Genomic DNA, 13,064 nt, shown 5'->3' with positions numbered 1-13,064 from the left:
ATATATTACCTTTGGATCAGTAAAAAACAAATTATTTATGAAATATTAGTTATATTCTGTGAGCTTTTTCATACCCGGAAGTAAAACGGCTCAATTCCTGAAGCTCCGCCTGCCGCTGCGTGTGGCTGGTCCATTTCTTGGCGTCATTGTAGTCTGTGGCACCATGTCTGCATTTCTTCCACGAAAATAATCCAAACTTCTTCAAAGATGGATCCATATACGATATATCTGCCTATAGTAGGCCTGGCCCTCGCTATACTGCTCCACAACACACACAGACCAGGGGTTGGGGGGGCCGGGGGTCTAAAGGAGCTACGCGTCTAAAATAAGAAACACCTATTTGCGCTGAAAGTCATTGAAGACAGGACACATCTCGAAGATATACAGTATACTGCATCTAAAATGAAAGTTTTTTTGCTGATCATCACTGGATAAGGGGAGAAACTGAGCCTTCTGTGCGGGTCATAATTTCGGGGGTTCCCCTTCTTTATTCCTAACGAGGCGTTGAGCCGGGAGCTGCAGAACTACGGGAAACTTGCCAGCGGGTTCCACACCGTCGGGCACGGTTGTAAGAGGGACAAACTGAAGCACATTCAGTCATTTCGCCGACAGGTGTTCATGTTTCTGAGCTCCCCGGAGCAGAGCACCGATTTTTCCTTCAGGGTCAAACACAGGGACAGACAGTACATGCTCTACGCTAGCACCGGGAGTTTGAAATGCTTTCAGTGTGGAGACACCGGGCATAAGCGCAGTGCCCTGTCCACACAAATCAGCTGATCAGCGGTCTGGTAGCGCAGACCACGGGGGAGGAGGAGAGTCGGGGGTCGACGTCCCGGACACAGGAGAGGGGAGAGGGGAAGAGCGGGGGGGACCCGCTGTTACTGACCCTGGGGAGGGCTGCAGCTCCTCTGCTGCTCCTGTGGCCACTCCAGAGTTCACTCAAAGCTCCACCGATGCTGCTGGAAATGATTTGGGTGACTCTGGCACAGTCCAGCAGGGTTTAGTTGGGCAGGAAGATGATGTTGGAAGTCAAGGGGAAGGTTTAAGTGTTTCTGAGGATGTTTCTAAGGTGGGAAAAGCACAAATACGGGTGTTCTGTCAGCAATATTCAAGTCATGCTACTGTCACTGTTAAAAAAGCCATCTCTGCTTTAGAGAAAGAAATTTCCAGCCTTGAGATGAGTAGAGCAACCCCTTCCATTTCATGTGAGCAGGTTCTGAAACAGGAAAGGAATGAACTGAGTTCCTTTTTTGAGAGAGAGAGCAAAGGGGGCATTGGTTAGAGCCCGTTTCACCACTGTTAGAGACATGGATGCTCCCACATCCTTTTTCTTTAATCTGGAGAGATCCGTCTCTCAAAAGAAACAAATGGTCTGCCTTCGCCTCTCTGATGGGAGAATCACCATAGACCCGGTTACTATGAGGGCCCATGCGGTGGATTTCTACAACACCCTCTTCAAGGAGCAGGAGTGTGACCATGACTGTGTGGACCAGCTGCTGGATGGGCTTCCAAGGCTAAGCGAGAGAGACAGAGATGAGCTGGATTCTCCTATCATGCTGGATGAGCTTACGGCGTCTGATGCATCAGATGACACCTGGGAAGTCTCCGGGGCTGGACGGTTTGCCATCAGACTTTTACAAGCGTTTCTGGAAGTGCCTCAGCCCGGATTTTCTGGAGGACTGTTCAAGGACTGGCGTGCTGCCTTCTTCCTGTCGTCACGCTGCTCTTTCTCTCCTGCCTAAAAAAGGAGATTTGACTTTGCTCAAGAACTGGAGACCACTTGCCTTATTATGTACAGACTCTAAGTTGCTTTCAAAAGTTTTATCCAATTGGTTGAAGAAGTTTCTGGAACAAATTATTCACACTGATAAATCCTACAGTGTGCCAGATCACACCATTATGGATAACCTTTTTGTTGTGAGTGATGTGTTTGATATTTGCAAGTCATATGGTGTTAATGCCGGGCTGATCTCTCTGGATCAGGAGAAAGCTTTTGACCGGGTTGACCATACTTATTTATTTTCCACTTTGAAAGCTTTTGGTTTCGGGGAGGGTTTTATTTCACTTTTAAGTCTTTTGTATAGATGGGCTTTGTTTGGTTAAGCTCGGTGAGAGGCTGAGTTGTCCCGTGATGGTTCAGAGAGGTATTCGACAGGGATGTCCTCTTTCAGGTCAACTTTATACCATTTCGATAGAACCTTTGCTCATTAAACTAAGATGACGGGGTTCATTCTGCCCGGGCTCCCTCACAGGCCATCTATCGTGGTTTCTGCTTATGCCGATGACATCTCAGTTTTTGTGCACTATCAGAAAGATGTTGACCTTCGCTGTAACCGTCTGAGTGTATATCAGAAAGCGTCCTCGGCTAAAGTTAATTGGGAGAAGAGCACTGCTTTGCGTTTGGGGCACTGGGTGCCGTTGCCAATTTTTCCAGGAGACATCGCTTGGGTCACTGAGGGCATACATTTTTTGGGAGGGTTTTTGGGCACGGATGATTACCTAAACCAGAATTGGGAGGGTGTCATGGAGCGATTGTGTTCCAGACTGTACCTGCTACCACAGCTTTCCTACCGGGGTCAAACTCTTGTTGGCAATAATTTGGTTGCCTCCATGCTCTGGCATAGACTGGTCATGCTGCCGCCTCCTGCGAGCTTCATTTCCGCAATCCAGAAGACTTTGGTGGATTTGTTTTGAACTGATCACCACTGGCTGAGGTCTGCTGTCCTCTACCTTCCAGTCGATGAGGTGGACAGGGACTGGTTGACATCTGCTCACGTGTGGCGGCTTTTAGACTGAGGACCGTTCAGCACCTCCTCTACAATCTAGATGCGCCATGGACGAATACTGCCCATGTGCTGCTGAGGAAATCCGGTAACCTGGGGTATGACAAGCCTCTGTTTCTGGTCCAACATGCACTCCTGTATCTGACAGGAGTTTCGTCATTCTATCAGTCCGTCCTGCAGACTTGGAGACTCCTGGCTTGCAAGAGAGGTGCTGTTTTATCTCCTGGACTGTGCCTGTTTGAAGAACCGCTGTTTTGCAGTTGGCTCCTCTCCTCACGATCTTTGTCTTCTGCAACCATAGGTTTTAAACTGAGGGAGTATGGCTGTGTGAAGCTCGGCCATCTCCTGAGGACACCCACTTCTGAGCTCACTGCGGCTGCAGGTGTTCATTCCACCAGAATGCTGCAGAGAATAGTGGATGGGGTCTGCCAGTCTCTACCTGAGAGCCTGCAAAGCTTTGTGAGGGATCCTACAGTCGTTTCCCAATGGGTATGGATTTTCCTTTTCCCCCCTTGCACGTCTGTCCATTCTGCGACACGAGGGGAGAGGATGGAAATAAGCTGCTGTCCTGGACGCCCCCACAGCTTGGGAATTTGGAGACTATGGAAAAGAAGGCCCTCTACCTTGTGTCCGTCAAGGTGTCTAACATGCGCTCCCTTAAAGACGTCAGAGTATTGGGATGGAGTGTTTTTTTAGGAACCGGGTCTTCCCGGAGGGGTTGTTGGAGATCCCTGTACAAAGCTCCTGTTGAAAAGCGGGCAAGTGACCACCAGTGGAGGGTGGTACATGGAATCATAGCCACAAACAGGGGCACGGGGGATAGGTGCGATGGGATCAGTGAGTCGTGGTCCATTTGTTTGTTTAATGTCAGCATCTGACAGGTCTTTTTTCTTTTCTTCAGGTGTTTTGTTTTGTTTAATTTACGGCCCGAAATACCAGGCTAGGAAAAAGAGTGTGCATACACTACTTAATGTCTTCTCGGCTAAAGCCAAGTTGGCTGTTTGGAGGTCCCAGAAAAACCGGAACCAGAGGACCGGGTCGGACAATGTTTCGTTTCTCTTCAGGAGGCGTTTGGGGGTGGAGTTCAGATTTTATAAACTTACTAATTCTGTTTCTGAGTTTGAAAAAATCTGGGCTTTTAAAAATGCTTTATGTTCTGTTAGCAGAGACTCATTGGTGTTGAATTTTTTAAGTTTTGAATTGTTTGTTTTTCCCTGGCTTATTTCATTCTCTGTTGATGTAATATTTCATTTGTAAAATGCTGCTCAATATTAAAAGTGTTTTACAACTCTCTCTCTCTCTCTCTCTCTCTCTCTGCTTTCTTGCTTCACATCCTCGTTCCCGGGCCGTCTCATCCGGGATCCCTCCGCTTCACTCTTTGACTTTTTTGGTGTCTCAAACTCATCGCCCCCCAAAACGCGGGCTGCTCCCCTTAAATCACGGGTCCCAAACTTCCGGGCTGCAAGCCGGAACCGGTTCGGTGCCCCATCCGGTCCTGGTTCGCGTCTGGTACCGCGTCTGGTGCCGAGTTCAGACCCGGTTTGCATCTGGTAGTAGGTAATATATGATCATATATATGTATATTGTTCACGCTGAAAGACTTAAGAAAATCATATTATGCTCCCTTTAAAAGTGAAGACTATTCTCAGTTTATACCATGGTCTGGGTGAATACTCGATTCTGATTGGCTGCTGGGTGTGGATTAAAAAGTGATAATGCACAGTAATAACGCACACCTAAAAAAGAAGTTCCGGTCAGACAGACCAAACGTTCGATATCACTGCGCAGGCTTCGTCTGGACAAAACAAGCAGTAATGGATAAACTTTCTCTCTGAACTGATGCTTTATTTAACTTATTGTAGCGACCAGCATTTATATTCCTCTCAACCGTCCTTCGCTTCGCGTCGGACGGTTGCCTCCGTAGTTGCCTCCGTAGTTGCCTCCGGAGACAACTACGGAGGCTTCGTATCGGACGGTTTAGGCCTCCGCGTCGTGTGTTAATTTCTCATAACGCACACTTCGTCGGGTATTATCCCTTACTTATTTCACCGCTGAGCTGTCTATATCCAGGATGAAGCAGTGATCCTGACAAGAAACTCTGAAGGAGATTCAGCATTTCTGAAGCATACTTCTAATGCCAGCACACAGAATATCCAAACATGACTTCCTTTATGGTGAAAAATGAGAAAACTGATGCAAGAAGATGGAGAGCAGTGCTTTTGCACTCTGATGCTTTGCAGAGATCATTTGAGTAAAGGTGGAAAATAACAGATAAAAGCAGAAGTTTCTTTTTAGAAATTTGTTTCAAATCCATATCAAACTAAAAGCAGATGAACAGTTCAAGTAACAACAATAAGAAATTACTGCATTATAAAAGTCAGTGGATGAGTTTAAAGAGAGGATTCAGATGCATCTCTCATGAAAGCCCTTCACTGATGTGTATTCCTCTCCATCGGTCTCCTGCTGATGGAGAGGAGTACACAATCAGGGACTCAGATTTGGGGGGTAGCAGTCTAAGCAAACATGGACAGACTCTCTCCAGTCACTTCTTCCAGCTCCTCTGGGGAGACCCCGAGGTGTTCCAGACCAGCCGAGAGACGTAGTCTCACCAGCGGTTCCTGGGTCTTCCCCGGGTCCTTCACCCAGTGGGATATGACCCAAACACCTCTCCAGGGAGGCGTCCAGGAGGCATCCGCATCAGATGCCCGAGCCACCTAAAATGGCTCCTCTTCATCTTGCGTGAGATGGATTTATGCTGCCAAAGTGGTGTCTGGAGAGACTGCAAAGCAGAGGCTGCCAGGGCTCTCCTGCGGAGAATATCTGGTTTAAGATCTCCATTATCTGCCACATTGGACCTCAGATAAACAAAGTTCTTCACGGGCTCTACGGTGTCATTCCCAAGCAGAAAAGCGGGTGGATCTGTTCCCTTACCAACAAGCATGAACTTGACCCCTGGCTCCACCTAGAAATTCTGTCCATAAGGACTATGAACAGAATCAGTGATAAAGGGCAGCCCTGCTGGAATCCAACATGCACCGAAACAGGTCTGATTTACTGCCGGCTTTGCGAACAAAGCTCCTGCATATAGAGACCGAACAGCCCTCAGTAAGGCTCCCCAGAGCACCCTCCACAGGACACCACGGGGAACGCGGTCGAACGCCTTCTCCAAATCCACAAAACACATATGAACTCCCACGAACCCTCCAGCACCCTGAAGAGGGTGTAGAGCTGGTCCACAAGGAAGGAATCAGCACTGCTGTTCCTGGATCTGAGGTTCGACTATCGGACGGACTCTCTTCTCCAGTACCCTGGTATACACTTTCCCAGGAAGGCTGAGGAGTGTGATTGCCCGGTAGTTGGAAGACACCCTCTGGTCCCCCTTCTTGAAAAGGGGAACAATCACGCCTGTTTGCTAATCCAGTGGTACAGTTCCCTTCAATGATGCAGACACAAGTCAACCAAGACACTCCCACAGCATCCAGAGACTTGAGGTACTTGGGGCAAACCTCATCCACCCCACAGCCTTGCCACTGAGGAGCTCTTTGACTACCTCAGTGACCTCAGCTTGGGTGATGGACAGTCATGAATCTAGACCAGGCATAGGCAACTCCAAGCCTTCAGTGCCGCGGTATGTGCATAATTTCCACATCTCCAAGCCATGTCATGACTGATTACCTGGTTCAGGTGTGTCCAGCCAATTAGAACATGCCAGAGCAACATATGTTGGAAAACATGCAGGAATGTGGCCCTCGAGGTCTGAAGTTGCCTAACCCTGATCTAGACAGTCATGAATATTTAAAGGTTGAGAGTCCAAAACCTGTTTCTAAGAAGAGCTTCACATGAGGAGAAACAGACATAGGAAAAAGGAATCACAATACAATTAAGTCTGTTGTATTTTGATCCAAAAAAGACAGAATGCCAAATTTCTGTGTATTATTTTACCTAACTTTATTTGGGAGAGCACTGATGGATGAGTGGATTCCAAAGATGGTTGAGGTAATTTTTTTTGTGGTTTTATGGTAAACGTTAGACAATGGGCACCACAAGAAGAAGGAAGAACTTAGCACTGCATGCAAGCAACCGAACAGAAACTTACGAACCCAGAGGAGCGTTTTCTTACCCACAGTGATGAGCTGAACTCACTGACTGCAAAAAGAACACTAGGCAGCTCAACCAGCATGCACTTGTGAAAGACTTTGAATGGATGAATGTGGAAAACAACATAAATACACTTGTGACCCAGACACGGAGTTCACAAGCAGAGATGTGAGTGCAACTGTGGCCCCCATAAAGAAAGTGGCAGATCCAATCCACAAAATGGGCCTTATGCAGGAAACACAAATAAATAGTGTCATGAGTGGAACAGACAATGTGTGCATACCACCGAGTGCATGCCGGTAAAAACTGTCTAGGTCCCACACCTGTGTCGGGGGTACTGTACTCGGGCCACCAACCTCCCATGTTCTCTCCCTCCATATGGGGCGTGTTCTCAGAGGGGCTCTGTGGGTCCAAGAAGGGGGTCTGTCCATCAAACTGGAAATCATCCTGCAGGTGGGAGCAAAACAATCAAAGCAGGCTGGCCCCCTTTCAGGGAATTGTTCATTTGTTCAGAGTATTAACTGTATATGAGAACTGGACCAAGTGACACACAATCCCCTGACCCCGGCAGCCCAAACAGCAGGAAGTACCTGCTGGCTCCAAAAACCGCAGGGCTTCAATTTGAATCAGAGCGCACCTGTACCATTGACTAACACTGGCCGCCTCCACCACACTATTCGTGTTCGGTGTGAATGCACCTTTAGATTCTCTTCTCTATTTCTTTTCTGCTTCATCAAAATCATCAAAATAATCAAATATAATTCAAACAGGTTAGAGGGAAGCTATCAAATCATCTCATTGTGTTTTCTACTGTCTTGCTGTTGTAGTAAACTGTGGAATAAGATTTATCAACATTTGAATTATGGTATTAATTAGAAGTTTGGGTTCAATATTTTTGGATTGCTCATAAAAGTGGTTTTACTATTTTTAATGTGGTAAATTTGACACTCTGGACCTGATGTTTTATTTTTTTTAATTTTGTTATTTATTTAAGATGGAAAAAAAATGACCCCTTGGTGGTGTCAAAGTAAAGGTTGGAAGTCATTTATAATAATAAAGCCACATTTTTAGATTTATTTTGACCTTTTACTGCAACACACTGTCACAAACTTACAGAAATTACCTCAAAATTAAGCTTTTAACAGCAGTTATTAGGTTAAAAATATTGTGATTCAAATCAAATATTTTACAGATCACAATAAATTGCACAAAAAATTAATCGCATTATAGCACTATTTAAAATATACTCTGTCATTATAGATGAATTTAAGAGTTTTAAGGACAACACTGACATTAATCCCATTTAGAAGTCCTTCTCACATACCTTTTCTGTCAGAATCGAGGTGGAGAATCCGATTCGTTTAGAATTGAGTCGCTGGTCTTCACCAGAACTCAGTTTCATGTCATTTCTATTGAATGTTCCAGTAAAAATACAATAAAAAAGTATTTTCCTCTGTGAAGGAAGAGCTCTACCCACCTGAAGGCTTCCCCCGGATGGCGCCGCCAGCTTCCTGGCTCCATGTTGTCCAAGCCCCCGAGTGTGAGCCAGCTCCTCCTCCAACTCCTGCTGCCGAGTGGTCAGAGCTGGATCGGAGCAGCCAGGAAAGAACCAGTCATCCTCAATCAGTTTTGTGCCACAGGAAGGGGTGGGGGGTATTGTGAATTGAGGAGGTGTTTATGAATGAGAATGAGAAGTAAAAAAAGACGATGACAGGATTTCAGAGGTGGAGGGCAGATGAAAGAAGAATGACATGATGGTCCTGGTGATGGAGGAGACTTTCAACACTGAAAAACTTCTAACACAACATGGGAGACAGCAAGAACAAGGAGGCACAGACAGAGACTCAGGGTGGAGACACTTCCACTAGGACTGAGTAGTAGGTGGACCTGAGAAACGTTCAGAAGCAGCGATGTGGTCAGAGGCGTGTTTGATTGCATCAGAGAGCAGCACTCAAGACATGTGACAGAGATCGGACAAGACGGAAGACAAAAAGGCCGCTGATGGGATTGCTTGGGTTTGTTTAGCAGCAAAGGATGCAAGCAGCACAGTGTTTGAAGCCAAACAAGTTCCCATCGGTTCTGTGACAAGAGGCTGACTTCATGTGCGTGCGGGGGGGGGGGGTTAATCAGCTGTGGAGTCAGTATAAAAGCAAAGTTAGAAGACCGACAGGAACAGCTTCAGGGTTCACACACTTTCATCCACATGTTTGCTGATGCGAGGAGCAGCAGCAGCATGAGTTTCCAAACCTCTGACATTCTGCATCATTCTCTTTCTACGGCCAGTTCAGTATTCCACTATCTTTCCTTTTCTGTTGATACTAATATTTTTTTATCACTTTCAACAACTTCTTGCTGTACTTTCATGATGATGGAGGATGTCTATGAAGAAATTAAGATTAAAATTGCATTTCTGAGTATTTCTTTATTCAAATCTTTGTGAATCAGGAGCAGATGAAAAAATAGTTTGGCAAAGATTGTATTAATGACATAGAAAATATGTTGGGCAGGCCACAAGTTTGGGAACGCTTGTGTATAACTACTTTCTTCCACAACATATGCCCCTTTTTCTCTGAGTTCTATGAAAGAAATAAAAAAAAATTACTAGCAAGACAGATTATTAGTCACTTTGTTTTTCTTCCACTGTTGTTAGACTAGGACAGAGGGCTGCAACCTGAAGCTCCAGGCTTGGGCCTCTTTTATATCTCCTTAATGGTTCTCTGGCTGAAGAAAAATTAAATAATAGTATTTTTTTAAGTGAGGATTACTTAATTGGCATTTATTTAATTTAGATGAGTTAAATGTATAAATTGATGTCTGAGGTTCACATAGATGATAAACTATGTAGGTTTTTACATCCCTGTTGACCTGAAGACGTCTTGTTTGCTCAGCTCTACCTCCAGAAAGAACAGATTTTATAGGCAAAGCAAAACTTTGCTAAAAAAGTTTGATCTTTTATGAGTTAAAAGCACATATTATCTTACGTTGCACAACGGTGGATAATAGCTGTCCAGAGCTGCACTGAGATGATCCTGTTTGGCACAGAGCACATTTTATTTTAAAAATAAAGTATTTGAGCTTCTGCCAAACTAAAAAAAAAATACATCTTGAGGGATGCAAGTTCCTTTTTATTTATTTTTTGCTTTTGTTCGTGTCAAAAAATAGACATTGTTATAAAAAAAGAAGGTCATGAATGCAAATCCAAATTTCTTAAAGACCAAAGTAAGACTATATGGCTCCTTCTAGGTTTTGATCAGTAGAAAACGGACCCAAATGGCTCTTTTACTGTTAAAGGTTGCTGACCTCTGGACTAGGATGTGGAATCTTCCACTGAAAATGTCTCTATGGCACAAGTGTCAAAGTCAAGGCCCGGAGAGCCAGATCCAGCCCCCTGGGTAATTCTATCTAGCCCTCTAGAGCATTTTTTTATATTTATTAAAGGCCCGATGTTAACTTGCGCTCATTTATAACTTGCATCATTTTGAAAAAATATATATTTTATGGAAAGTAAAATATTGAAAGTTATTTAAGGTTTAAGTTCATTTATTCTGGAATAATATTCCTGTCTGTTTTTATTCATAGTTATGTTAAAAATGTACGCTTTAAATGCTTTAACAATTTGTTTTTTTTTAAGAGTTCAATAAATGTTTATCTTGTTCGACCCGTGACCTAAAGTGTAATGTGGATTTTGCCCCCCTGTGCGATTGAGTTTGACACCCCTGGGGCCTGTTTCAAGAAGCAGGTTAAACAAATTTAGAGTTCAAACCTGAACTCAGAGTCCACAGACTCAAAATTCACAAACTTAGAGTTTTTGGTTTAAGAATAGCTGAAGAGTCGATTCAATCAACTTGAAGTTGTTGGAACCAGAATAAGGTGTGAGCGTCGAGACCATGAAAAGCCCTGATCTGGAGCAAAGACAGCAGATTCCCCATGGCAACGAGAACAAACGCCTTTAGGGCTTCATACTTCTGGTGACAGAAATTGATGTGTTCCTACAAGCATATGCCGACTACAAGCACATTTTCATCAAGAATAGCAACACATCTGCAGCAGCTAAACAGAGAGAAAATATCTGCAGAGTTAATGCGTACGTCTACATTTGAATCATTTCAGTTCAGGAGAAGAACTAAATAATATCAGGAAGGTCATTCTGTCACTTGTTAAGTAAGGAATGCTTTTTGATCTGTCAATAATTTAACCAGTAATCTCCGCAATTGCATGAATGACAGTTTTTGATAAACCCCACCACCACCACATACACACACAGACACGAATATCACCGTACGCAAAAAAGAAACACTGTAGCTGCCAGGAATATGTTCAAATAAGTATTTATTTCATTTTAATTATCAAGAATTCAATAACATTCACTGAAAAGTTTTTTTTTTTTTCTTAATTAAACTTTGACGATGCCGGGACTGAAACACCCTTCTTCACAATGGCAGGCAGGCGTGTAAATCACCTTACTAACATTTAGCTTGCCACCTTTATAGTGTTGTACATTCATTACTCTCATATTTGCTTTGTATGATTTTTAACCTTTTTTCTCTTTCTGCTCATTTGAGGTCGTGCTCAGCTGGTATCTGGAAGGTTGCAGTCATCCTAGGCTGAAGGCTGTCTGGAGGCTGACACATTACAGATACTCAAAGATGCTGACGCCGACCTATTGCATTGAACTAAGACATTGATGATAGTAGAACCAGTTTGAGGCTGTTTTTCCTTCCACACCTTGAGAGCAGCAAATGTAAATAAAATAAGACCGCCCCTGAAAGGTTATAAATATGAAAACCCTGAACCAAGATCTTCAGAGCGGAGTGGAGACTGGTTTGAACATTCTCTGTCTGTTCTCCTTGTGCAAGTAAAATCTGATTTAAGAACTGACCCCTCTCTTGTCTTCCTTTCAGAGAAATGTTTCAGGTTGTTTAAACCTAACACACCTGCACCACGCTAGACGCTTTGACAGGCATCTCCAGTGTTTAAGATTTAAATATTTCCGTTGTTAAGGGTTTAAAAGGATTAAAAGAAAACTCAGTATTATTATTAATGAGTCCCTGGAAAACGTTATAGCTCAAATAAAAATGAATTGGGAAACGGCAGACAATTGACTCGTGTCCTCAAAATCCCCTCCTTACATAAATAACATTCCCTCTGGATTAATCAGCCTCCTCCTCTACATGATCCTCTATGAATGGACATGCTGTTTTGGTTTCTGCGTGGTGGAAACGTGACGTAAATGTTCTCAAATGTTAATGAGAAAGTTCTATATGAACTTCCTTCACTTTAAGAAGGGGCGGAGACAGCAGAGAACTCTAAGTTTCCTGAAGGAAACCTGCTCCAGACCAGGTTACGTTCACAGACTCAGTTAACATAGTGATTAACTCTAAGTAGGGATGTCCCGATCAGGTTTTTTGGGGCCAATCCGATTCCGAGTAATTGGATTTTGTGGATTTTCCGATACCGAGTCCTGATCTGATACTTTTGTAACACATTTAAAACAAATTAAATAAACAGATTTGTGTAGACCCGTATTTATATTTCATTAACCTTTTTTTATCATTAAAAACTTAAATACAACAGTTCTGTGAAGTAGCTTTAATAAACTAGTAAAAAGAGAGCAAATATAAACTAAGAAAAAAAAATGTTCTTGTTATATAAGTGATAATTAGTCATGCCAGAAAATTTAGTGACTTTAGCTTTAACATCTTTAGAGCTATTGAACATTTTTGACCAAATGTGATTCCTGTCCTCATTTAAAATTCTTAAAAATAAATTATGACTTTGTTTTAATATTAATTTGATGATGAGTGCTCATGAATAGCTGATATCATTATTAGTTTTTATTTATTGTTTTTTTTTTTTTTTTTAAGATTATGTGCTTCTTTTTTAAGCTCTTAAGACATCACATTTTCGGTTTAATTATCAGAGTAGTTAATTTTCTTAAGTTTTATTTCTCTTTCAGATAAATAAAACAGGTATATCAAAGGACAGCTCGGGTCCTAAGGAGCTAAATCAAGGCGCTAGCATGTAGCAGTTAGCAGCTGTTGATTAGCCATCTGTCTGCAGCACGAAGAGCTTAACATTAAAAGGAAACAAAACTTTTCCTGTTGAAATGCCTTTAGAGGTTGTTGTTTGTGTTAGGACAAACCAATAGAGACACTTGATGTCAATTTAAAGCATTTTTAAAAG

General features: G+C 43.2%; 1 protein-coding gene across 4 annotated transcripts in view; it reads right to left on the bottom strand.

Moving 5' to 3' along the window:
- Nucleotides 1-13,064, bottom strand: part of LOC112160825 (golgin subfamily B member 1) — a 71,458-nt gene that overhangs the window by 37,603 nt on the left and 20,791 nt on the right. For 3 of the 4 annotated variants that reach the window (XM_036217228.1, XM_024295649.2, XM_036217232.1), the window contains exons 7-8: nt 8,359-8,465; nt 7,205-7,328 (exon numbers count right to left, since the gene is read on the bottom strand). In XM_036217228.1, coding sequence (XP_036073121.1) covers nt 7,205-7,328; nt 8,359-8,465 — 231 coding nt within the window. The remainder of the gene's footprint in view (nt 1-7,204; nt 7,329-8,358; nt 8,466-13,064) is intronic. The other variant, XM_036217229.1, reaches the window with a different exon arrangement.

Source organism: Oryzias melastigma, linkage group LG3 (genome assembly GCF_002922805.2).
Source record: "Oryzias melastigma strain HK-1 linkage group LG3, ASM292280v2, whole genome shotgun sequence".
In the NCBI taxonomy this organism is placed as follows: Eukaryota; Metazoa; Chordata; class Actinopteri; order Beloniformes; family Adrianichthyidae; genus Oryzias; species Oryzias melastigma.
Note: the sequence above shows the minus strand (reverse complement) of the source record. Positions and strands in the feature narration are given on the sequence as shown.